Source organism: Cladophialophora immunda (genome assembly GCF_000835495.1).
Source record: "Cladophialophora immunda strain CBS 83496 unplaced genomic scaffold supercont1.1, whole genome shotgun sequence".
NCBI lineage: Eukaryota > Fungi > Ascomycota > Eurotiomycetes > Chaetothyriales > Herpotrichiellaceae > Cladophialophora > Cladophialophora immunda.
In genome coordinates this window covers 6,619,954-6,646,229 of record NW_015622541.1, presented here as the reverse complement: position 1 = coordinate 6,646,229, position 26,276 = coordinate 6,619,954, and the positions used below count along the sequence as shown (strand labels likewise).

The following is a 26,276-nucleotide window of genomic DNA, read 5'->3' as shown; positions in this document are numbered from 1 at the left end:
TCCAGGGTCGGATATTATGGTGAATTCGCGCCCAGGTCGCGGCGGCTGTCGCCCGTGCCGCGCCGCTTTTAAGCTATGACACACAGCCTCGTGCAGCCTCACCAGCCTGCTTCCGGCTTTCGAGGCCCAAGGCTGAGACGTAACATACGCACAGCATATCGACAGGATGGCGCCATGATTGCCGCCACGTTGATCTCATTCACTACACAACACAACGCGCTGTATATACGGCTTTTTTGGAAGCAGCATCCATTCTTCCTCTAGTATTCTTGCAAGTGTAACTAGCTTCCTACATCTGATACGTCCGCTGCAATACTTCTGTAGGCAACCTTTTCGAATCGCAGCAATCAGTGCCGGCGCCCAGGTCTGAACGAAAGTCGTCTGACAGCTCGAGGAGAATGCGACACGGCGACTTCTGCAAATTCCCAGTAAGTATTCTCGTGGAATTTGCATCTACGTTATTTCTGAACCTAGAGAGGGTAGGATGTTACAGTCATGATGGATACAGACACAAGAAGTCATTCTATCGGAATCACCCACTACAATTGGTTAACAATTCCAAGATTAATCCTTTGACACCAAAGTACACCCTTGCGCTTCAGCAGCTCCAACAGCTTGCTTTACCCCCGGAAATAAACCTAACTACCTCTCATTGATCGACCCTACATCGCGTAGAAGAAGTGCGATTGTTGCTTGTCAGTGAGATCCAGGAACTCCTCGTTCTCAATGTGGACGTACGCCTCGCCGCTCTCTTCCAAGAACTTGGTCTTCTGCCTGTTCAGATACCTCGCGTAGGCGAAATACATGAGCGGAGCCAACGATGAAACAGAAAACAGGACGATCATGGTCTTGAACCCGGTGGGGTACTCCGGAGCTTCCGAGGCGAGGAAGAACTGGGGCCCGATGATGAATCCGACGCAGTAGCCGACGAACATGAGCGAGGTGGCTACGGATCTCTTGGTGTGGCCGGCAATGTTGGTCGTTGTGAGGGCAAACATCATCGGCAGCGATCCGTTCGTGAACGGCGTGATGAAGAAAGACAACAGTCTCCCGACCCTGTTGGATGTTGGCAGCGCGTACACAAGCGCAGCCCCCAGCACGGCGGGGATGTTGCACAAGAACTGCATCAGACATCGAGTGTTAGGATAAGTGTAAGTTACGTATCCGGTCAGGAGAAGAGCGATATCTTCGACCACTCCCATAGGGCACGAGAGAAGCGACGTCTCAAATGATCCGAAGCCAAAGCCTAGACTCTAGTTAGTTCCACTGATATTCCTAATAGGTATTGCCACGGGTATGGGATGGTACCTTTGATGATGAGCGACCCGAAGTTTGCAATTGCCGTAGCGGGAACGATGCAAGCAATGGCGTAGAAAAACCCGTACCAGACCTTGAGGTCCAGCAATGCTTCCTTCATCTGCTCCTTCTTGAACTCCGTGTTCCGGACGCCGGTACGGTTCTCACGGAGGCGTTCAATGGCGATGGTTTTCTCCCGCTCGTTGAGAAATTTGGCGGTGAGCGGGGTGTCTGGAAAGTATAGCCACACCACGGCAGCCCAGACGAGACCGATGAGCCCGAAGATGATGAAAAACCACTTCCACACGGGGATCCCGGTGTTGGAGATGTGGCCGCATCCGTATGCAATGAAAGCTTGCAGAATGGCGGCCACGCCGTTGCCACAATACCAGATGGTGATCCGGAGCGGGATTTCGTTCTTCTTGTACCAAGTGCCGGTGATCAAAACGAATGCTGGAGAGATACCGCCCTCGGCAACACCAAGGAAGAATCTTACAATCATCATACCCGTGAAATTATAGGCGCCGGCCGTGCAGAACAAGAGAACCGCCCAGGCAAACGAGGTGTAGGCGACGAACCGTCCCAGCGGCACATAGTTGAGCAACCGTGCGAGGATGGGTTGGAACGCCAGATAGCCGAAATAAAAGATTGAACTGCCATGGCGATTAGCGACTCTGTTTCTATCCCTTTGTGACCGTTGTCGCCGCGTCACTTGTTTGGTCCACTTACGAGCACCAAGAGTACTGTTGACCGTGGAGTCCCAGGCTTGTGAACAGATCGTAGATGGCAGTTTGAGCCATGACACTCTTATCCATATACTGGATGATATACGATCCCATCATCTGCAAACATTGCCCGTTAGTTTTGTGCCCAAAACCACAAGCATAGTGACCCATTGGGTGGTTTTTGAAGCACTCACCAGCGGAACCAAGATCTTGTCTATCTTGCGCAGAACCGCTTTCTCGTCTTCTTTGGTGTAGGTGAAATTCTCGTGGGTCTCGAGGAAGCCTAGGGCTGCATCGGCATGAGTGCGCAAGACTTCCATCTTGCCCTCGATGGGGACCATCTCTGTGACTGGCTCCGTCGAGGCGATCGTGTCCTCGTTGTTGCCCATAGTGGAAACGTTGTGGCTCTCTATACGTAGAAGAAGGATACCCAGTTCATATGTCACGACTATACACACTTTTCTGGAGTATGTCGTCGACACTGACACTTCTACGCTGATATATTATTTCCGAGCACGAGACAGCCTGGGGACGGAGGGCTCATCGCTATCGATCTGGGGACGGCTACATGCGAGAAATCCAGTTATAACTTCGCAGAACTCCGCCGACCGAAATGATATTGTGCCGCCTTCACCGCTCAAATACGATCTGCCAAATACTTGGCTAGCCGGCTAATGACATTTATGAGTATCGAATACGCTTTGGATGATAGCTGGTACTGGCCTCCGACGTAAGATAGGGACCTGAGCAAGCAGGCGACGCCACCCAAATGGTCTAGAACAAGGAGCCCACTCTAGGTCATCACACGAACAAATTGTGGTGTGGGCGTATTCTGTACCCGCATTGGCACTGTTTTAGGCTAGTGGGCGAAATCCTATAGCCTGTTCAAGCAAGGTTATAAGCAATAAAGTTGAGAGACAGTCGGTTCTCCGTGCAACGCCCCCTTTGGGTGACCTTTGCCGTGAGTATCAGCGCCAATTTACCACCGCATTTTGGATCCATTCCTCTATCCATTACCATGTTGCCCTATCAAATTACCTGCCGACGGGGTACGATTGCCTGTGGTTACTTACCCGTACCTAATTCCGACTGGTCACCTCGGGTATCAGATATCAGCACCAGTGGCATTGAATCTACATTGGACTGTATCAGAGATACATACTGGGCTAGCTGACAGAGTGTGAAATCCTCGATGGGAGGGTAGAACTTTCAGAGCCAAACAACGGGGCATATGCAAGCTGAGGGGCTACAGATCCCTTCACTCCCCAGGCCACTTCTATGAAGGGGCCTTGTCGTTCAACACCTCATCAATAGTGCTGGCACAAGAAAGCACAAACTCATCATCAAGGTTCCTTCCGACCACCTGAACAGCCAGCGGAGCGCCATCCCAGAGCTCGGGATCATCTGTCCCTTGTTTCAGCACAGGCGGCACCAATGTGATCAGACGAAGGAGAAGTGAACATACACATGTCATAGTTCTCCTGGTCCCATTTTGTCACAGGAGAGTAAGTCTTGTCTTTGACGTCCACGGTCTTGTCAACCTTACCAACCGGGATGACAACTCCGGGCATGTCCAGCATGTTGTACTGACTGGAATATCCCCACCACCTGGAGGAGAAAGAGAAGGAAGGTCAGCAGTCTTCTGGCAATACATACCCACACATTGGGACCACGGTTTTCGAATCGACTTACGGCAGAAAGTCATGTGGAAAGCTCGCAGACGAAGCAGTTGGGCATAAAAGGACATCAATCGGTTCACCAGACTTGGTTTGGGACGCCGTTTTCTTCCAATGCCGAAGATAACCCTTCTTGTATTGGTCACGGGTAGCATTGAGCTGCGAATCCGTAGGTCAGTACGGTAATCTCCCGGTAATGAACTATAGGAACGGGCTACTGACCTCGTAGAGCTCCTTCACAGTCAGCTTTCGATCCCGAACAGCAGGGCTGTTGCTGATTTTTCCTGCCGCGGGTGGCCACGGCTCCCCGGACGCTTCTATAAGGTCCCTCATCTCTTTGGCTCCTGTGGCATAGTAGATTGGAAACTATTCTCGCGGTCAACCAAAGGACAATTCAAGCTGTATTTCAAGTAAGCGAGTGACAAATGACTCACCGCGATCTCCCAGGCTTTCAGGCTCCCGTATGGCTCGAAATCGACGACTAGAGAAATGTCAGGATGGTCTCGCAAAAGCACTCCGTTCTTGTGAACAGCATACCGTCATGTCCCGCCGAACGAAGCTTATCGGCAGCAGTCTTCATTGCTCGGAGAATGGGTGGGTGCGGCATGACCACGCCATCGAACGCCATGATTCCGATTCTCAAGCTCCGTTCAATCTTGGGTCGAGGCTTCCACTCCTTCATCATCACGTTGGGATCTTCCAGCCACGGTTCGGCTTCTGTGAGAAGCTTGCAGACCAACTCAAGGTCACGGATGGATAGCGACATGGGACCAATGACCCCGGGAATGGAAATTGCCCCTCGGACGTTCGCGCTTAGGCCGTCTACGCTCAGGCGTCGAGAGGATGGTTTGATGCCGTAGATACCGCTGAACGCGGAGGGGACTCGAATCGAGCCCCCTACATCGGTCCCCCAGCCCATGGGTGAGCCTCTCAGGCCGATCAGGGCTCCTTCGCCTCCAGAACTGCCGCCCGGAGTCAACAGACGGTTGTGGCCCAGAGTGGTCCGTCCGAACAGGTTACTGGTTGTCTCCGTAACCTGTAAAAGGAGTCAGAAAGGGAGGCCTTTGACTCGATGGACGTGGGTTTTGTTCACCATTCCAGTGACCGGCATGGTGGTCTTGACAAATATGATGCCCCCGGCTGCTTTCAGAACCTTGACAATCACAGCATCCTCTTCTGGGCGATTCTCCGCCAAAGCGCAGTACCCCATGGTGGACCTGAGCCCAGCAACATTGATGTGATCCTTCAGGCTGATGGGAAGGCCATGCAATGGTCCAGCCAGCTTACTGGTCCTTTCCAGCTCAGCATCTAGTGCTTTGGCCTGAGCAATAGCTTCTTCAAAGCAGATTTCTGTGAGGCAATTTGTCTAATGACAGCATGATTAGATCTTTGAAAGAGCCGGACATTGCTCGCGGCCTGTCCACTCACCAGCTGATGAGCAATTGCCGCACGTTTGCAGAATGCCACCATGACTTCTTCGGCTGTCCATTGTCTGCAATGTATTTTCTCCAGGATAAAAGTGGCGTCGACACTACCGGTGATGTCGAGCTCCTTCGACAGGAGAATACCACACGTCTCCGGAATCCTGGAAACGTCTTTTAGGTCTGGAGACGCACACCCTACCGGCAGACGCCATTCTTCTGGGATTTTCTTGAGAACACTCTCTTGAGTAGCCTGGCTTTTCTGTTAGTGGACGTTAGATCAAGGAAGGCTCTGGCTCCAACATGGCACCTTCGCTATTGATCTCCAATCTGGAGCGATGGTCATTTTTCTCTAGGGCTCCGTTTCAAAGCCTTGTTTGGGGTACAGCAGTAAAGTAATGGAACTGCCGCCTCACCCACACCGGTTGTCACCAAAACTTGGGCTGCTCGAACTCGATTGTTTACTGCGTTCCGGCAAGGGTCTAAGCAATGCCAACACCATAGTGCGGCTATTCAAGTCTTCCTGGGTGCCGCTTCCTGGTCCAGGGTACTGAAGAAGAGCCAGCACCTGAGCACGGCAATAGGCGTGCTGATTGCGTGTCTTCTCGGTGATACCCGCGCCAACGGCGTCGATAAGCCACCAAGCACTGGGACAAATACACTCCCCACCATATGTGAGCTTGTGTTGATTTGGCCTATGCTTCTGGAAATCTCCTTGATCGATCTCGATTGAGACTCAGCGACGTTCTTGTCTGTCTTTTGGGGACTCTTCATTACTAAAGGGGGTCAGTTTCTTGACTCTCAATACCACTATCGAAACACTCTCGTAAACAATATTTGCCCATTGCCGGATTGCAGAATACAGCATGCCACTTGGTACAGCGACGCAACACGATTTTCGTATCAGATTCTTTCAGGCTGTATACTTAGGTGGCCTAGTCCTACCTTCCAAGTAGGCGCCATTTTCAGATCAAGCCTAGGTCTATTCTATTACACCTCTGAAAATCCTTTTAGCGGCGTCGTCATTCCTGGGGATAAAGTACAATTTGAATGGGTAAGGAGTCTTGTTTAACCCCTCCAAGCCCGGTCCAAAGTGTGCTCCATCCGTCACCGGCGGTGCCTTTTCGTCCGCGGTGATGCGGAAGTCCAGAATCAACCGCATCAAGAGCGCGTACATGATATGGTTAGAAATATGCATTGCTGGACATATTCGCGGACCAGGCCCGTAAGCCACGTGGCCGAGGCCTTTGAGGCCCACGAGGGGTTCTTCAAGCCATCTTTCAGGACGAAAGACGTTGCCGTCTCCGTAGAACTCATCATCTATGATGTTTGTGTTAGTGACACCTTCCATACCAGTGCCAGGGGACGTAATTCTCCGAATAGTATGGACATACCGTGGTTGATGCCTTCATTGTTGAAGTACACGATGGTCTTTGAGGGAATGATCATGTCGGCGTAGTGCACATCCCGCAGGGTTTCGTGGGGGAGACCGCCAGCTGAGACAGTATAGAAGCGCTTTCGACACAGTCAGTCCTGCGAGGCGAACAAGGTACTCGTGGTTTGGACACGCACCAAGCACTCTTTATAGAGAGCCGAGAGATAGGGCACTCTTTCAGGGGAGAATGCCTCCTTCCAGGCGATGTCTGCATCTCCATACTCCTTCAGGATTGCATTGTATGCAGTTTCCTGGATCTTTTGACCGGCCAGTGTTGAAATGCTTCCTAGCCCACCCACAAGCGTGCCAGCAATAGTCTCCACTCCCCCTTGTAGCATGGCCCTGCAAATGGCGTCGATTTCGTCTATGATATATTAGACTGACACAAAAACCTGCAATGGAGTGACGCACCTTGGTCTAGTTTAGCTTCACTATCATCCAGCAGAGACGCTGCAATGCAGGCCGGCCGCTTTCCTGATTTCCTTTCCCTGATCAACTGATCGAACAGATCTCTTTGATATGCAACGCGCATCGCCTGGCCCGCTCGAGCAAGCTTGATGTCTCTTCGTACCCGCGGCGTCCACATCAAGATCGGAATGAAGTTGGCCCATGTCTTGGTCACCGATTGAATCCGGCTGACATGTGCGGCCTGTTTCAGAATGCCCTGGTACCGGGCCTCCTCGGCGTTGTCAATCTGAATCCCGTATGTGATCTGGAAACTGAGATTCATGGTCAATCGTTGAAGCAATGGGAATGGGTCCAAAGAGACAGTCCCATCTCGGCCGCGAATCTTCAAATCGGCCTCCATGACGCAGGTTTGGTGATGGACCGCAGGGTCAAGGAAGGCCCATGTCGGCCGAGCCACCGACTTCAGAGCGGCCGTTCGCATTCTTCTCAGCCGGTCGCACATGGGTTGAGTTCCCACTCCCAGCCCAAATGTTTGGCTCATGATCGGCTCATGTGGTCGTGATGAGAGCGCAGCAGCATTTGATCCCGTGACCAGACCTCGGACGACTGCCATCGTGTTTATAACGACGACGCGTCGAGTGCCGTATCGGAGCTGAAAGACAGGGGCATTGTAAGTTCTGGACCATTGAGTCCATATTGTGGCATCGTGTTGACCCTGCGTCCCACCAAGTAATCCCAGATGCCCTGCCGCATGTCAGTGGAGTTCAAGAACTATTCTTCAGCTGAGGACCCAGCCACTGGGGTTTTGGGAGTTGTGGTACCGATGATTGGTTTTGCGCCAGGGATTACCGGAATGTTTTTGATAGGGCGACGACCATCAACGTAGTCTAATGCTCGCCAGCATACCAACAATATCAACACAATACCCAGTAGATAATACAGGCGAGGCTCGCTGGTCCAGCTTAGAAATGAGAATTCCATGATCTGGGATTTAATCATAACGACTTAGACCTCAAAAACCCGTTTTGTGGTATAATATATGCCAAAAGACTTTGATTCACGCGGCGAATACCGTCAATTCTTGAAGTCGGCTCGGCGAACACCGTCAACATTCAAAGTCTGTCCTGTATCAAGGCTGATATAACCAGTGACTCTTTATACGGTTCTCCCTTAGGGCTCGCAGCCTCGGGGGGTGCTCTGATCAACAAGACTTCGAGTATGGAGGGGAAAATATCGTCCGTAAAACTACAATTTCATGGTATCATTGCCAGACTGATTTCAATAATATAGTTTCGTCAACTACGAAACCTCTTCGCATAATACGCTGTTGTCACATCTTATTCAAGTTGCTGGCAAATCACTCACGAGTGGATACGTAGCTTAGAGAACTGCTTCGCCGGGGATTTCTCCCATATCCTCCACGTCTGCAAATGCCGTCGCTATAATCTCTGCGCCCCTCAAAAGATCCTCTTCGCTGATGGTCAATGGTGGGCAGAATCTGATCCGGTTCCCCATACCAGTAGCGCTTGCGAGGACGCCTCTCTGCGCCAGCAAAGCCGTAATCCTCCTTCCAGTAACCTTGGGCGGCTTCTGCTCAATGACGGCGGCAATGAACAAGCCACTGCCCATATATTCAATCACATGAGGAAGATTAAATGAGCGCAGCTTCTCCAGTAAGAGCCCGCCCAAGTAGTTTGCACGGTCCGAGAGTTTCTCTTCTTCCAGAACATCCAGTGCAGCCAAGGCAGCGGCACACCCGGGAGGGTTGTTTGCCATGGTCGTGCCAACTCTGTGGATGTGTCATCAGATAGAGCTAGCGCAGACATCAAGCACCAGGGCAAGACTTACTCGTAGGGTGAGATGATATCCATTATACGCGAGGGCCCCATGACGCCAGACATGGGATAGAGGCCTCCGGACAAGGCTTTCCCTAGCACCACGAGATCTGCCCTGACGCCGTCCCGCTGGTGGCACAAGTTGGACCCAGTTCTGCCAAAGCCGGTTTGGATCTCATCCGCGATGAACAGTACATTATGTTCTTTGCATAGTGCCGCGGCTTCGGCAACGTAGCCTGGCGGTGGGACGATGATACTGTAACATATCGTCAGCCTCTTGATGGCCCAGACTGCTTGTCCAGAGTCGAGGCAACACACTCACCCTGCTGAGCCCTGGATTGGTTCGATCATAAACGCACCGATCTTCGCGCCATCTTCTGACAGCGCTTTCCGTAGATCCTCGATCACTCCATAACGCACCGACGTTCCACTCGGTGCAGTCGATCCGACATTCGGGAGGTATTGGCTGAAATCTGAATATGTAATGTAAGTCAAGTTCTGCTAGCGCCCGAGGTCTCAAGAGGTCACTCACGGTCAGCTTTCTTGCTGGCCAAAGACACTGTCGACAGTGACACGCCATGATAGCACGCCGTGGCCGTAAGAATGTGACAACTACCGTCTCGAATGCCTTTGACGAAATAGGCCCATTTCCTGGCAATCTTCACCGCAGCGTCCACAGCCTCGGATCCACTGGTCATGCCCACAAATTTGTCATAGCCGAATACCTGCAGACAATATATCAGTCAGCCTGAGGAGGTGAGTTGAGTATCAACGAGTCTCTCACCTCGTAGAGTCGTTTGGCCAATCGGCCATACAAGGGGTTGTGGAATGCAATGTTGACGCATGCTGCTTCTTTCATGGAGTCTATAGCGGCTGAGACAATGCGTGGATGTCCATGTCCCATGTTCACCACTGAATACATGCTTAACTTTCGGGTCTGTCAGTAATTGCCTTGCCATTGGTAGACTAAGCGGTTCCCGCATCATACAAAGTCCAGGTATTGTTTTCCATCGACATCCCAGACGGCAGCATTCTTGGCTTTCGCAATTGCCACCTGCCACAATATTAGCGTGCTTGATTTCACATCAATGACTACGTCGTTTCCTACTGGAAGTGGTGCGAAGCCACCAGTAACGTGTTCATCATAGTCGTTGAGTACTTCTTGCGTCGCCTCGGACAGCACAAAAGTCTGCGTAGCGGATGGCATTTTCAAGTCCTCGAGGCTACTGCCAACTTTCAAGCAACCTCTCGATGAGGATAAAACATCATCATTTCTATAAAGGTGAAGCTGGTAGGAAGAGGTGAAATGGGCGGTTGATGGCCGATAGGAAACTGAGCTTGAGCGGGCTAATCCGCGTCACGATTGAAGGTGACTACGACGGTGACGGCGCTGTGAGCCAGGGGTTTGTTCGGCGCTAGAACGTCCACATGAAGTACATAGCCTAGATTTGCTTCTGAGAAGAACACGGATGATGTGCACCAAAGTTGCAACATGGCAGGTGAACGAGTGATGTATCTGAATACTGGAGCCAAACTGCCTCTCATCGGGCTGGGGACGTGGCAGTCGACCGGTAAAGATGCAAAACGAGGTATATAGCAGCTTGGATACAAACATGGCAACGGCAATTTGACCAAATTTGCAGGGGTATCCCTTGCCCTGGAGGCTGGTTACCGGCACATCGATACAGCAGCTTCTTATCAGTACGTTTCGCAAGCGAGCTTGCCATTAATTGTATGGCAAAACGTTGAATCTGACAAGAATAATTTGTCCAGGAATGAAGCAGCCATCGGGGAAGCGATCCGAGAGTCCAAAATCCCTCGAGGAGACATCTTCGTCACGGACAAAGTCTGGTGTACATGGCTTAGCCGTGTCGAGGAGGCATTGAACCGAAGCCTTGAGGCTTTAGGAATCGGATACCTCGACCTTTGGCTCATGCATTGGTATGATCCTGATATTTTTCTGAGCCCGCCGTCAATGTGTTGATCCGGCTTCAGGCCTGTCCCGCTCAATCCCAAGGGAAATGATGCAAAGGCACCCACGCTTCCGGACGGCTCTCCAGACTATGAGAAGGACTGGGACTTTGTCCGCACTTGGAAGTCAATGGAAGCCGTCTTTCGCAAGTACCCAGACAAGGTCAAGGCGATCGGAGTGAGCAACTTCAGCACGGTCAATCTCGACACTCTTCTCTCCCAAGCCACCATTATACCTGCTGCTAATCAGGTGGAATTGCATCCATCTCTGCCTCAGGACAGACTGGTCGACTACTGCAGGTCCAAGAACATTGCTCTGATAGCTTACTCGCCACTGGGCTCTCCTTCATCTTCGCTCATTCAAGATGCCGACTTACAACAAATTGCATCGCGGAATGGGAAGAACGTGGGACAGTGCCTCATTGCCTGGGGCACGCAGAAAGGCTGGGCCGTGGTCCCAAAATCGGTAAGTCAAGTCCGAGGACCCAGGTAGTATTCTCGACCAGAGAGGTACTCATTCAGGATGAATCACAAGGCATCCGAAAAGCGCATTCGGGAGAACCTCGAAACCTTCAGCTTGAGTGACGACGACATTAAATTGATTGACACAATTGGGCGCAAAATGCCCAGGAGATACGCCGATCCTGCATGGTACGTTCGTCTTAGATCCATTCCGGTCTGTTTTCAGATCTCTAACGAATGTATCTCGCAACATAGGGCGGCTGGGATATGGCACGATGACAATGATTGAAGAATGCATGTGCTGTCCGGGTCTCATAATTCTTTTTTTATGCACTCAATGATGAGCCCAATGCTGTACAGCCTTGTTCACAGTACTTGGGGGCTTTGTGCACCCCATGTAATAGTTCAGATCTAGATCATACCAACAGCCAGCCCGTCGTGCTTCCAGATCCGGGCATCTTTCATCACAAAGGAGACCTTTCTCAGAGCTCCTTTATCGTCCCTTGGGTCAGTGTCAAGGGCGATAATATCCGCAGCGGTTCCTTTCTCGAACCATCCGAACCGTCGCCCACATCGATCACCACCACACGCGTGCCAACCTTCGACAGTGCCTGCGGCTAGAGCGTCTTCTACCGGGATGCCAGCTTCAATCATAAGCTCTATTTCCCGTGCATTTTCTCCATGTGGATATGTGCCTGTGTCACCTCCGCAAGCTAATATTGGTTGATTAGCACGTATTTTGCATGGGCAGTATATATGTGAATGACCTACCAAGGCGTACCCCTAATTCCCAGGCACGATACGTTCTTTTCAGGACCTCTGGAAATTTCAACTTGTGCAAGCGCTCGCAGACCGCGAGTGTCGGGACCAGGATTGCATTGTGTTTTTTGATGTGCAACAGGGTCTCGTCGTCGGTGTAAAATGCATGTTCGACTGACAAGGCGCCGGCCGATACTGCGGCCAGGACAGCGGCATTGGTGGCACAATGGGCAGACACTGGACAGTCCGCAAGCTCGGCTTCGTCGACGATGGTGTTCATCTCCTCCTGCGTGAACATAACGTGCTCGGGATTTGGAACTTCGGGGGGGAACTGGACCGAACCCACATACGGGTGTTGCTGCTTGGGTGGAAATCGCATCAGCCTCCTCCGGTAATCGCCAAAGAACTTGATGATGTCTGCACCAGCGGCAATGCGCCGGCGGACGGCCTTTCGAAGCTCGTCTGGGCCATCTGCTGCCTCACCACCGGCAGGCAGACAATGGCCCCCGAGTCCGTTCTCGGTCCGAACCTCGAATCCTCCCGTGGAAGCAATGACCTTGGTGGCAACGTACAGCCTTGGACCAGGAATCATGCCACGGTTGATGGCATCTCGCACATTGCAATCTGCGTCTTGCATGCCCTCAGAGCCCAAATCCCTGAGTGAATAATTGCATCCATCAGCTCACCGTTCCCATATCCATAGCAAAGGAGGCAGCTTGCTAGAATGCCCGCATACTGACCGGTAAGTCGTGTAGCCCGCCAGCAAGCCAACTCTGCAGTGGTTGACGGCGCGAATGATCCGCTCCACGAAGCTTTCATCACGCTTCTGCACCAGCGCTACTGCCTCGCTTGAATTGTTACTATCAACGAAAAGAAGAGAGGACGTCCAGGACGGGCACTTACTCATAAGAATGAAGGAATATATGTGTATGCGCATCCACGAAACCTGGGAGCACCACTTTCCCTCTCAAGTCGACATCTCCCTGCGCCAACTCGACAGCCGAGTCATTCTCGCGACGAATGACCTCTGTAATCTCACCGCTCGTCTCATCCACTCTAATGGAGACGTTTTTGAGAAAGGCTTTCGAGATGGGATCAAACAACAGATCGGTATGAAGGGTGCAAGAGCCCATGTTTGACGTCAACGCTCCAGTGAGAGCAATTATGCCCAGATCAGTCAGTGTGTTTCTAGATCACAGCCAGTCTCTCTCTAGCCTCTGCTCTCAAAGCTGCTTTACCCACCAGGTATTCATCCCTCTGCAAGTCGTTACCAGCATCGAGTACCTACGGAAATACGCGTCCAATCCCGCCAGGAAATACGCGTCCAATCCCGCCAGGAAACAGGAGGGTGACCGGGGAAAATGCGAGATACACGGAGACAACCGAGCTTTCGAACCAATATACGGGCTCGTCCGCTCACGGCCTCTTTTGTCGTCCTCGCTGGCTCTCACGGCAACCACGGCACCTGGGAGTGAGGATCCTCCACTCAGCCCTGGACGTTACTACTATATCTGCCTCGTCGGAGTAGGTAAACAAATAAATTCGAGCCTATAAAAACAACCTAGCATCTCAATACCTCTAACTTGGGCAAATACCACGGTTATAACTTAGAACCAGGTTGAAATCCAGTTTGAGACTACTCGTAATTGGTCTTTGCAAAGCCCCAGACAAGCTCTGCAATATGGTTTGGCAAGGTGTACCCGAAGTGACCTGCCGGGGAACGGCCACCGAGATCGGCCTCTGCCACGGCACGGTCGCGCGGGATCGCATTCACCTCAATATCAAGAACTATACCATCTTGTACGAAGAAACGGCCAAAATCCCCTGGGGCCAAGCGCGAGCTCGCGCCGAGACATATGTCCCAACCCTGGAGCGTCTCGTGCCCGAGATATGGGAGGAGATGAAGGGCATCGCCGACGGTGCCGGGGTGGACGTGCTGGACATTGTCGCCCTGAACATCCGGAGCGAGATCAGCCTGACCAATTTCACGGGCGAAGCGTCTGACGGGTGCACGTCGTTGGGCCAGGCGCCGGAGGGGGGTCAAGAAGGGATCTTCATCGCCCAGAACTGGGACTGGACCGCCGAGGCGGCCGACGCGGTGGTCCTTCTCGACGTGCAGAGGACCACCGACCACTCCCCCCGGATCCAGATGCTGGGGGAGGCCGGGCTGGTGGCCAAGTATGGATTCAACGACCGCGGTCTCGCCGTGTGTATGAACGCCATCAGGTCCGCCGCCGTCGACCACGGCAAACTGCCCATCCACGTCGCGCTGCGCAAGGCGCTGGAGACCAGCTCGCTCCAAGAGGCCCGCGCCACGCTCGACACGTTCGGCGTGGCCTCGTGCATCAACTTCCTGATCGCCGACAAGGCCGGAAATCTCGCCACGATCGAGTGCTCGCCGCTGGGCAACTTCCCCATTTCGCCCGACGCGGAGGGCACGGTGTGCCATACCAACCATTTGATTTCGCCCGGCAAACCCGACGAGCTCACAGATTGTCCGGCGCCCAACTCCTTTGCTCGACTCGCGAGGATGAAGGAGATGTCCGTAGGCGTGAAGCCGTCGTACGAGACGATTCGACAGAGGATGAGCGACGAGACGAACTCCCCTCTGGCCATCTGCAGAACTGCATTGCCTGGGACCCACGGGCTGGCGTCGATATGTACTCTGTCCACTTTCATCGTGGACGTGAAGAATACGAGAGCCGAGTTGTCGCTTGGTAGGCCCAGCCTGAATCCGCCTATCAAGGTCTTGACCATGTAGTCACGACAGCATACAAGGTGCAAGCCCCAAAGGTCCTCAAAGCGAATGGGCAGATAGAAACAAAAGAGATAATACTTAGGTAGAGCACCTAAAATTGCAGCGCAGACCTCTCCCCCTCTCTCGCTGCATGCCATAGATCTACCAGTATGCTTAGAAGTCATTGCTATCTTGGAAGTCAAATGGGAAAGGATCGACGAGACCTGGGAGATCTTGGTACGCACTCCAGTCGAAATCCACGTCCGCTTCCACTTCGTCCACTTGTTCCCAAGCGAGCGGGAGGGTCATATCGTTGGACACCAGGGTAGGCTTCAGGTCCGGATCAGGGAATAGATAGTCGGCAAGTAAAGATGCAACGCCTTCATCTGACGGGCCTGGGTCCAACCCCGCCGCCGTGGCCTCGAGTCGGCCCAGCACCGGCTTGGCCAAATTTTCGATCGCATTGGCACAGTGGCCCGCAGCAGGCCACAGCGTCGCCGTGTCCATCAACACGGACGAGAAAGAGCGAATGCCGTTGACAACAGGGCCGATGTCGAGCTTGGAGGGTAGCCAGTCGGCGCAAGACCACGCCGTATCCAGCATCACCACGGCGCTCTCGAAGAGGATGTGCACTGCGAACCACGGGTAGTATAGTCGTCCCTGGCGCTTCTGCGAACGGAAATCCTGAGAGATCTGTAGTGCCGTGTCGATGTATAGGAGGCGACTAGCTTGCGATGGGAACGGGTTGCGCGGAGTCGGACGATGTAGCCGTCCCTTGAGAAAATTGAGATGAACGTCGCGCGATTCAATCTTGTCCTCGGGCGCGAAATCGGTCGTGGCTTTCCGGTGCCAGTTGGTCACCCGCACCGATATGTCGTCCATCCATTCCTGCAGGGTCATCAACGGGAAAACGTCCTCCTGCAAAAAGAGAACGCGGAAGACCTCGCTTTCCAGGCGTCGGTACTGCCACATGTGGAGGGCAGCCGCCTTCTTCTGAGGTCCAGGGAACAAACCATCTGGCCTAATACACGAGTCGGGCAGCACTGACGGATACTATGGAGGTTCTCTGATTAGCGACGCACCCACGCACTTTCAAAGGGGTTCACTTTGCCCCTACCTGGGTGGTTATGACATCCTCATTGATTAGAAAAGGCAATCGGAGGTAGGAGGACAGTGCTCTAAGTGGAACTGTGGTCAGTTGAAGAGTTATCGCCGGGCCTTTTCAAGCAGTGCCCTACCTTTCCAGGCCGTAAGTGGTCCAGAAGAGTCTTCGACGGCTTTCCAGCTCCACCAAATCCACGTTCGCATTCGGAGCCGGCTCTCGATGGTACCCAAACTGGATGCAAAGTCGAGCGGCGTCACCCACGCAATACCACAAGTTAGCGGCGGACGGGTTCGTCAAGGCGTAATGGGCCAACAGCAGCGTAACCTGCAATCTGGTAACAGGCGTATAGTTGCATGATGGATCCTTCAATTCCTCCTTGGCCAGGTTCCAGAAGGCGAGGCTGGTCGAAAAGGCGAATTTCTCGGATTTCCAGGCCAAGGTCTTTGCGCTGATGGCGAGCGCCATGTAGGTGATGAACCTTTCGAACGAGGATGCATTCTCGGCCGACCCATAGCAAGCCTCGTAGCTGTCCGACAGCGTTGTCTCGGAGATGGAGGGATACTGAGGCAGATGATGTTCGGTGAACGTTTTGATCATCACATCGGCGGCGTTCCGTGGGACTTCGGACAACCGCATCAGCTTAGTGGGACGTGTAGGTTCTTTTGGTATCTTGAGATTCCCGCCCAATTGCTCCTCGGTTGGCCACCCGCTGCTGCTGAAGTGTGCCTTCAGAGGCATTGGGAGACTGGAGGGACTCAAGTGAAAGGCCGAGAAAATAGGCCAAGATGTCGAATGAGACAAGTTCGGAGACACGACTTCTAACATGGCTGCAGCAAGCGTTGTGGCCAGTGTGACCTGCTCGTATGAACCGTTGGGCATGGCTCGGACACGCACGTCCTTGCGCAACTGATCCAACTCGACCTCCAGCTCCGCCATGCGACCCTCGAGGTATCGCACGATGCTCCGGGGTACCTCACGCTCCAGGCCGACATCGTATCCCTTACAATCGACAGAAGCCTTCTTGCAGGCGCTGCAACTAGGGAGTTGGAAGTCGCATTTAATCTTGCGCCGTCGGCAGCGTGAACAGACAGACGTCACTCGGCGATGTGCTCTGTTACTTTCTAGGCGTCCTGGCCAGCGGAGCAACAAGTCCTCCATGATACAGAGGCAGGCAAGCACGAACCAGGTAGTTGATAGGCATCCAAGACTTGAGATCATGTAAGTAGCGACTCGTTGGGGTTTTCAGTGGTGACTAATTCTGAAGGCACAGCCCCGGATCGCGGTAGAGTTCTTATCATTTGTGGGTCGCGATCTCTGTATGTAGTGGTCGAGGCGGTATAGATACCTGTAGCCGACTGTCACCGGTTTTGTCCGAAGACTGCCTCGCGTACGTCTCTTAACCCATCAAATCAGGTTCTGAAGACTACCCTTACGCATCCAGGATTCTTGGGAGGTTAAGTTCGGCTTGTAAGGCTTTTCTAGCCAACTGGAGGCAGTTCTCTGAGCCCAGTCAGCGGGACGTGTGGTAGCATAGGTCTTGTTCCAAGCAATTTTCCCCCTAACCATCCAAGCCATCTCAACCCTAGGTGACCTTGCAAATGCCTCTGCACTTCTAGGCTTTCAATGCTTGGCCGTAAAGTCCGTTGCCCTTCAAGGCCGATAATCAACGCATTGCTTAACGCTTCTATACTGGAATGAATCCACTTCACGAGCCAAAATGTTGCCCACCTGTCGCAGATGCCAAAGTCGCAAGACCAAAGTAAAAGATTCTCCCTGCCGTTGTACCCCGCGACTCACGCTCTATGCTGAGAGACGTCAAATAGTGCGACCGAAATCTACCGGCCTGCTCCTCCTGTGCCGGTGTTGGGCTTGAATGCTCGTTCGATGATCCTGTCACCGGCGAAACCGTGCCACGCAGGTCAGTCAAATTTGTTTGCAACGGCGTTGTGGTGGCATTCCCTGTACGGCGATATCAAAAGGAAATATTAGAATTGACTCTACTGTTTCCAGCTATATCGCTCGCCTTGATGAGAACATACGGAAACTGAAGGCCGAGATTTCTCGCCTCCAACGATCACGGGCCGGCATCCTCTCCATTGCAAGTCCGGGTTCGTCTTCAGAGCCCAAAGGTGTCGAGTTGCCCGCAGGGACATGTATCGATGGAAATCTCTCGAATCCCTACCTTTTGGCCTTCTTCAAGACATCGCCAGCCGCATTTCCATCCTTCATTGGTGCAGGAAATGCCGCCGGCTACGCTCTCGCCAGTATCCAAAGTTCTCCAGGGTTTTTTGATGGCTTGGAAGATGGCTATTTTACTCTGCCTAAGAGGCTTGCCTGTTCTCCGGCCCTCGACAAAATCGACAAGTCTCTAGTATCGCTAGTCGACATCAGAGAGCTCATTGAAGCACGCTACCTTCCCGTCGTTCATCGCGAGTATCCGATATTGGACACGCGGGACCTTGCAGTTGAACAACCTCTTAGACGCCTAGGGGTGCGCCAGCGATTCAATGTGCTCATGGCCGCTGCAATTGGAGGTGCCCATGCTGCGCGAAACTATCCGCTGGTGCAGACCACGGCTTCTACGTTGCGCCATTGGGCAGAAACCCTGCTGGAAACCATCCTCGCCGGACAGGACCGATCAGCATTCCAAGCCTTGCTGCTTCTCATCCTCTATGAGCTTGTGGACCCGTCACGGGGGCTTTGTTGGAGGCTGTTAGGAATGGCTTGCCGCCTCTGTGTCGACCTGCAGTGGCAACGCGAGGCGGCAGGCGGCGAGAATATAAACGAGCAGCCCTCCCGGGAGACGTTGTTTTTTGCTTTCTACGACCTGGAATGGTACATGTTCCAGCCCGATCAATGGGAAACGGGCTAATGTTATGACAGGCAGGTATGTTCTACCTTAGGGCGGCCAGCAATGCTTCGAGAAGACACGATTCGCATTCACTCAGCATTGACGGCCCGTCAAGGGCAGCCTCGGTTCGACGCTCAAAGACTGCAATTCCGAATCCATGAAAAGATCTTCCAGTGCCCCCCGTCCGACCCGCGAAACGAGTCGAAATGTCCTATCACCGAGGAGCTTCTATCGCTCATCAGTCAACTGGACACCACCTCAGAGTTCGACATGGCTTGGCTTCAGTTGCAAGCTCTACGGAGCCATATCTGCCGGAGTTGTATTACGTATGAACGATGGGACAAGGAAACCAGGAGAGCTGCCAAGTCGGTGATCAGAAATTTGGCCAAATTGCACCGTGAGAATCGGCTCCTCAGTATTTGGCTCTCTACTAGTAAGGTCACGGTCGCAGGGAATGCCCTTTTCTGTGCTCGATCTCCAGTTAGTAGCCCGGCACAACAGTTCACGCCTTCATCACAGGTCTCGGATGAAAATGCATCCAGCTTTGGGACCTGTCACTACTTGTTGACGGCATTCGCTGAGACGTGGCCACCTGCAGCCCTGTACCGAGATGTGATCGCGAGACTTTCACCAACGATGACTGAGAAGTGAGAGAACGCATAAGAATGGAAGGTCCAACCCTACACTTATCTAGTCATGGCGAGGTGGACATTCTTATATTCTGAATGTACATTGAATACTTCTTTTACCATATCCCATAGCGACATTCGGGAACATGCTCACTATAGCTGGCTATCTTGCCCGGTATCCCATCGGCCTTCCACACCGCCAACTTAGCTGATGCCTCCCCACAGTATTCTGGAGGGTCAACGGTGCCGTCCTCCACTGACTGACGGTAGAACACCTGGTCCTCCGGAAAGAGGATATCATTATACTTGCCCTCAAGAAGACCCTTTGCAAGTGGGGTCTCGGTCAGGCCAGGATAGACGCCGTATACATCAAACCCTCGTTCCTCATGCGCCAGCGTCTCGATCAGGCGACTCATACCAGCCTTGCTAGCACAATAGGCAACCCGACCACTTCGGTGACCTTGGTCACCCGTCGATGATAGCATGATGATTCGGGGCCGGGGCTGGGTTGACTTGGCAAGCAGCGGGAGTGACTGTTGGAAAGCATATAGAGCCCCGATGACATTGACATTGTACACGCGTAACATTTCGGAAGCCTCCAAGTTTCGTATCCGTTTGGGTGGCGGTTCCAGCCCGGCGCACACCAGAACCGAGTCGATTCGAGCAAACTTATCGGACATGGTCTGGACTGCAGCTGCCACATCATCGGGCTAGAAAGGAGCCTCGAGTTCTTAGTTATCCCAATGCTCTTGGGACAATGAACAATAAGCAAGATGGCCGGAGACGTACATACCTTAGTAACGTCGCCCATATGCAAGACAAATGAGTCTTGATACTCGCTTTCCAGGGCTTTGATCTCGTCGCTAGCTCCAAGCGTCAATGCTACTACATTGGCTTTGTAGTCTTTGACCAGATACTTGACGGCACTTGCACCTATTCCAGTGCCACCGCCCGTCACCAGCACACATAAAGGCTCTGTGGTCGCCGACCCCATTAAGGATGCCTGTTTCAAGGAAAGGAGAGCAATCAAATCCCACACGGAGGCCTTTTCGGATCCTGGATGGCTGTATAGAGAAGGTTGCCGATTGACTTCGCTTTTTGACTAGATACTCGACCATCTACAACAATACATGTCACAACTCGTCACGCTGACGACGTAGGGTACGGTGAGGCCCCTAGAACTGCTTCATCTTGAACGGCTCGAGCGGATATAGACCGAGATTTCAGCCACCATTTACGGCCTTCTCCGCCACACTACAGTCCAAACTCAAACGGTCACCCGGAAGTTAGATCTCGCAATTACCTCCAGAAATGACCGGTATGTTGCTTGGATATCGAGCAGGCCAAAAGGCCACAGGGAAATTACCCGTATCTTATCTGGGGCCCGAATCCCGCACAACGGATGTTATTTCAAGGGAAACTCCGCCTTCTCTCTTCCCGCTGCTCTTGCGGTATCCTCAAGGCAGGCGAAGAGTCTAGACTTTCATCGATATGGTCTGGCTGCTCTGGTACGAGTATACTGTGCCGTGGACCACATATACCCGCATCTTCTCCAGGATTTTACCTTCAAGGACTCCTTGTTTTCGCTCAAGGAGCTGACAAGGCCGGCAGATGTTCTTCGTGAAAGCGAGGACACGCACACTCAGAAGTACCGACGGTAGTGACAGAATACAGGACACCCGGTCCATTTGCAGAGCAACGAAAGCAGCCCCGAAAAACGCTCTTGTTTTGGGTCGTGAATCTATTTCTACCCAGAAATCACACCTTCTGTCCTACCAAAATGCCTGAGGCGCCTCTTTCACAGGGAGTGGGCTATGGCATGCTTGTGGGCGTTGGGTTAGCCTTCGCCTTTGGTGCCGCCTTTGTGACGAGGATGCTCAAGATTTACGCCAACGAAGACAACAGGCACTCTGAGATGTGAGTCCCTTGCCACTTTTAGCAGGCATAGTCCCACCCCCAGCGCTGGGAAGAGGAAACTAATACTGATCTTCCTTCGATACCAGGTTCATGACTGCCAATCGTTCCGTAGGCACTGGCTTGACGGTCACAGCGGTGATATCATCCTGGGCCTGGTCGACGGCGCTGCTGTCCAGCACGGCCTTTGGCTATCTCTTTGGCGTCGCAGGCCCTTTGTGGTACGGCGCCGGGAACATTGTTCAGATCGGCCTGTTCTCGGTTCTCGCCATTCAGACCAAGCTGAAGATTCCCGCCGCTCACACACTCCTGGAGATTGTCCGTGTTCGGTACGGTCCGGTCGCCCACTGCGTATGGATCTTCCTCTGCCTGGCAAACAACATTGTAGCCGTGTCAAACATGCTGGTTGGGGCTTCTTTCGCAGTCAATGCTCTAACGGGTGTTCATATCGTGGCAGCAACTCTCCTGCTGCCCCTGGGCGTGGTCTTCTATACCGTCCTCGGTGGTATCAAAGCGACTTTTATCACAGACTATGTCAGTCAATCTCGTTCTCTTCCTTCTCCGCCTCCCGAGAACCAACTTTTTACCAGCGAGTCTACAAGCTAACTTTTGTTTTGTATGAGTAGTTGCACAGCTTCATCCTCCTGCTGCTGATCGTCATCTTCTCGGTCAGAGTCTTCACAAGTGGAATCGTTGACAGCCCCGGTCAGCTTTATGATTTGATTGTGGAGGCCAGCAAAAAAGCTCCCATGTCGGGCAACCAGGATGGCTCCTATCTCACCGTCCACAGCCCACTTGCAGCACGCTTTGCTTTGTCCCAACTGTTGGGCAACTTTGGACTATGTATTATGGACACGGGCTTCTGGCAGAAAGCCTTTGCCGCCGATGTTTCGGCTGCCGTGGTAAGTCCATCCATCTTTGAACCACGCCCTCAGCAATGTGTGTCATTCTCGCTAACCTGGATCCTGTCAAATAAAAGCCGGGATACCTTCTAGGTGCTGTAGGTTATTTTTCCATTCCGTGGACCCTGGGCACCATTATTGGCGTAGGAGGGATTGCCTTTCAATACATGCCTGCGTTTCCAGTCAAGGTACGTACATATCACCAACGGCGGATCAAACAGCAGGATGCATGACTGAGCAATACTTGCCTCGACTTACAGCCCATGAGCGCGTCCGACATCAACAACGGTTTGATCTTGCCTTATACTGCACAGGCCATCCTGGGCACCGGCGGGGCGGGAGCCGTCCTGACCATGATCTTTATGGCAGTCACCTCCACCACCAGTGCACAGCTCATCGCCGTCAGCAGTATTGTCAGCTTCGACATCTTCAAGACCTACATCAAGCCTCACGCGAAGGATCATGAAATCATTCGCGTGGCCCACCTAGGCGTCATTGGATTTGCCCTATTTGCCGGCGGCTTTTCCATCATGCTGTACTATATTGGATTGTCCCTGGCATGGCTGGACTATTTCCTCGGGGTGGTGACGTGTCCAGGAATCATTCCCACCGTGCTCACGGTCCTGTGGAAAGGCCAGACCAAGACCGCCGCCATTGTCTCTCCGGTTCTCGGCATGGTGACCGGGTTTGCTGTCTGGCTGGGAGCAACCAAAGCACTGTACGGCGTTGTCGATGTGACCACCAGTGGCTCGCAGCTCTCCTGCATGTACGGCGTCATTGCTTCCTTTGTCTCACCTGCCATATATACCGTTACGATTTCACTAATCAAGGTAAGCAAGCCCTGTTCGCCAAGTGTCTATCTGCCCTGAAGAAGTACACGTTCTCACTGACGAAACATCCAGCCCGAATCATTCGACTGGAACAAGTTCTTCGAAGTTGAGCTGATCACCGACGACCTCAACGCCGAGGAGATCGAAGCGAACAAGCGGTCTCAGGCCCTAAGCCCCGCGATGATCAAGAAGATGAAGAAGATGAGCAAGATTGCCTCCATCGCTGGTGTTTCCATGTTCCTCGGCGTCTGGGTAATTTGGCCGTATGCCATGTATGGTTCACGCTACGTGTTTTCGAAGAAGGTAAGAACTCTCTCTCACCTCATGCCGAGTCTTGTTAGAACGGAAAAGATCCGCCACCCTTCCAGTATATTCGAGAGAACGATTTCTGACGCGGGGACTACCCCAACCAAAATCAGTTCTTTACCGGATGGATTGTCATGTGTATCATCTACGCCTTTTTCACCTTCTTCCTCGTCACCTTCTATCCACTCTGGGACGGCAGACACCAGCTCAAGACTATCATCCTCGGTCTCCTTGGAAAAAAGAGTCGTACGCGAGGCATACCACGAGAACACGTACACGACGGACTGGAGCCTGCATTTCCGGAGATGCAGGACACAGAAACAAAGGGCATGGTGACTACTGGGAAGGAGGAGATCGTGGGGGAATAAGACTACGCTAATACAAGTTCTACGTATGGGGATGACGGTTTCCTGACAACAGTGTTCAGACGCAGAAGTGGAGGCGGTTCGTTTTCTAAGAATTAACCGTACGTTCATTAAAATCAATAAATGGTTTGAGCGATAAGCTGGAAGCCGCTTTCCCAGCATTTCCTTTTTTCCCCTTTGCCTTGGTTTTGTTGTAAGATATCTAGTTATATGAGATCAGACAACACTATGGTAGTCCGTGGGATCAAAAGGGTTGATAATTCTCACATGTTTCCCCTTTATACCCTTTAATTGAACCTAACTCCAACACTCTCGAGACTTTTCGACATGAACACTATTTGCCCCTTCTTTCTTCCTTCATCGAGGCCAGGTACTAATTGATTATTCCCCGACAAGCGGAGAAACTATTCTGAGGTGCGAGTAATATGTATGCCGAAGACTTTATACCCTCACCTCCTCTACACGAGTTGCGAGTGTTGACCTATCAATCCCTTTTCAGGACCTCCTCGGAGCCGACCCCGCTCTCGTCGGCCGACATGCTCTGGGTGTGTTCGAAGCATCTCTCCAGCGCCTCCGGGTCGCGCGGTGTAAACCGAACGTCGAAATCCTTCGCGATGGCGTTGGAGGCCGCGGTGTCCCGCTTGTAGCGGACATAATGCGTCTCTGGCGGGCCCGAGGAGCCTGGCGTGATCCGGAATGCCACAATGAGGCGGAGGAAGATGGCGTAGAGAGCCTTGTTGGAGAAGTTCACGGCCGTGCACATCCGGCCGCCGGCGCCAAAGGAGAAATGGTACGGCGGGGGAACCTCGAAGGTCTTCTCGAGCCAGCGTTCCGGGCGGAACTGTTCTGCGTCTGGCCCGTATACTTCTTTGTCTGTTTCATTTGGGGTTTGTGGAGTCAGCGAGTGGAGTATGATGATAATGGCAACGGGTCGGACGAGGTAAAATTCAGAGGCAGAGGCTCCTGAAAGGGAGAGCGAAAGAGTCATTCTCCAACATACCGCGATTGACCGCCTGGGCGTTCACATATAAGAGGACTCCATCTGGGACGGTGACCCCATGATAGACAAACTGCTTGTACGTCTGACGTGCCGGAAGCAGCTTCAAGGGCGGGTAGAACCTCAAGGCTTCTTTGACCAAGCCGGAGATATATGGACACTTTTCCTCGTCGACGGCCTGTTCGAACGCTTCCTCGGGGGTCGCGTAGGCATCCAAGATATCTTTGTACGCCCTCTCCTGAATCTTTTGTCCCGCATTTGTCGCGAGCACGCCGATGGTGATGATCGCAGTGGAAAATATCGTCTCGAATCCCCCAGATATCAAACCACCAAGAATGGTCCGGACGTCGACTGTGGTCGTCAGAACGAGAACGCACTAGTAGGAGCCGATGCACGCGGATCTCTCAGATCTCTTTCAACAGGGGTCGAACGCCAGAATTGCTTACACGGTGTCAAGCCTTGCACGCTATCTGTCAACAGCATCTCTGCCACGCATTTCCGGGGCATCGCCTTTCTCAGACCCAGGCGGTCCCGCACCGTCGCGAGCATGGACGCTAGCCATTTGTCCCGGCGGTCTCGTACTGCCACGGCTGTCCGGGATCGCCGCCAGCTGGCGATGTATCTCAAGTGCGGGATGAAGTCTTGTGGATTGGCCACAGTGGATCGAAAGCTGCGAGTTCATCAGTCCCCGTCATTCGCTTCGCGGCACGAGCACCAGAACGGGAGACGGGAGAGTCATTCACCTTGCAATAGTCGTAGCGTCAGATAGTATCTGGAGCAACAGAGGGTCGGTGACGGTGGAGAACCTGGTGCTGTAGCAGAACATCATCATCAGATTGAGGGCGAGGCGTTTCTGATAGATGTGCGGCATCAGGTCGATCTCTCCTTTCTTGCTGTCGTAGTAGATGGCCGAGATCATGGCACAGACTTCCAGGTCCAGCATTGACCTCATCTGCCTGATGGCAGGTCCCGTGGTGTACGACCCAACAACTCGGCGTTGTTTTTTGGTTCGTTCATCCCACGGATTGGTCCCGATAGTCGCGGCTACATATTTGACGCAGGCATGATGGTCAGCGAGATTTCCGTTTGAGCCCCCTCCCGGTAGTTTTCCTTGCTACTTACCAGAAGTCGCCGAAACAACCCCGTGAAAGGTATACAGTCGAGGGCGATCTAAAGTCGAGGCTTGATTGGTAACGAGCCACTCACGAGCAGCGTGAAAGCCATTGAGGATGATGGCTCGCCTTCGACCCATGCGGATCTGGAAGACCGGCCATGAATACTGCAACGACCACCTCTCCGCCGTGGTGGCATGGTCGTCCCCTAGCTCATAGAAATGGCCGTGGACCAAGTCACCGCCTGGGATCTCAGGAATCCCCTTGATTTTCGGAAAGTCCAAATACAAGAGCCGGAAACAAATGGGCGTTATCAATAAAATAGCCGCGACAACAAGAATTCCCAACCCAGCTGCCGCCGGACTGAAATGAACGTCCAACATTATTGAAGTCATGGAGTGGTCCATTGACCCCCTTTGCAGCCAAATACCACTAACAAGAGTAGAACCAAGGAAGGCAAAACGGGCGCCCGCAAAGGTGGTGTAAAAGTACTCGACCAAAATCGTGGTCACCTTGCAGCCTCATTGAGAAGGACTTCAG

At 52.7% G+C, this 26,276-nt stretch overlaps 3 protein-coding genes across 3 annotated transcripts; 1 reads left to right on the top strand and 2 right to left on the bottom strand.

Annotated features, from left to right (window-relative positions):
• Nucleotides 1-11,640: 11,640 nt before the first annotated feature.
• On the bottom strand, nt 11,641-13,121 carry PV07_01951 (uncharacterized protein; the record flags this gene model as incomplete). The annotated part of the gene is made up of 4 exons (XM_016388533.1): nt 11,641-11,942; nt 12,001-12,644; nt 12,729-12,836; nt 12,892-13,121. The coding sequence occupies 4 exons, from the start codon at nt 13,119-13,121 to the stop codon at nt 11,641-11,643; spliced, it is 1,284 nt and encodes a 427-aa protein (XP_016255461.1).
• Nucleotides 13,122-14,899: 1,778 nt separating this feature from the next.
• Nucleotides 14,900-16,988, bottom strand: PV07_01950 (uncharacterized protein; the record flags this gene model as incomplete). The annotated part of the gene is made up of 3 exons (XM_016388532.1): nt 14,900-15,778; nt 15,843-15,903; nt 15,964-16,988. The coding sequence occupies 3 exons, from the start codon at nt 16,986-16,988 to the stop codon at nt 14,900-14,902; spliced, it is 1,965 nt and encodes a 654-aa protein (XP_016255460.1).
• A 1,963-nt stretch (nt 16,989-18,951) lies between these two features.
• PV07_01949 (uncharacterized protein) lies at nt 18,952-19,332 on the top strand (the record flags this gene model as incomplete). The annotated part of the gene is made up of 2 exons (XM_016388531.1): nt 18,952-19,114; nt 19,163-19,332. The coding sequence occupies 2 exons, from the start codon at nt 18,952-18,954 to the stop codon at nt 19,330-19,332; spliced, it is 333 nt and encodes a 110-aa protein (XP_016255459.1).
• Nucleotides 19,333-26,276: the final 6,944 nt, after the last annotated feature.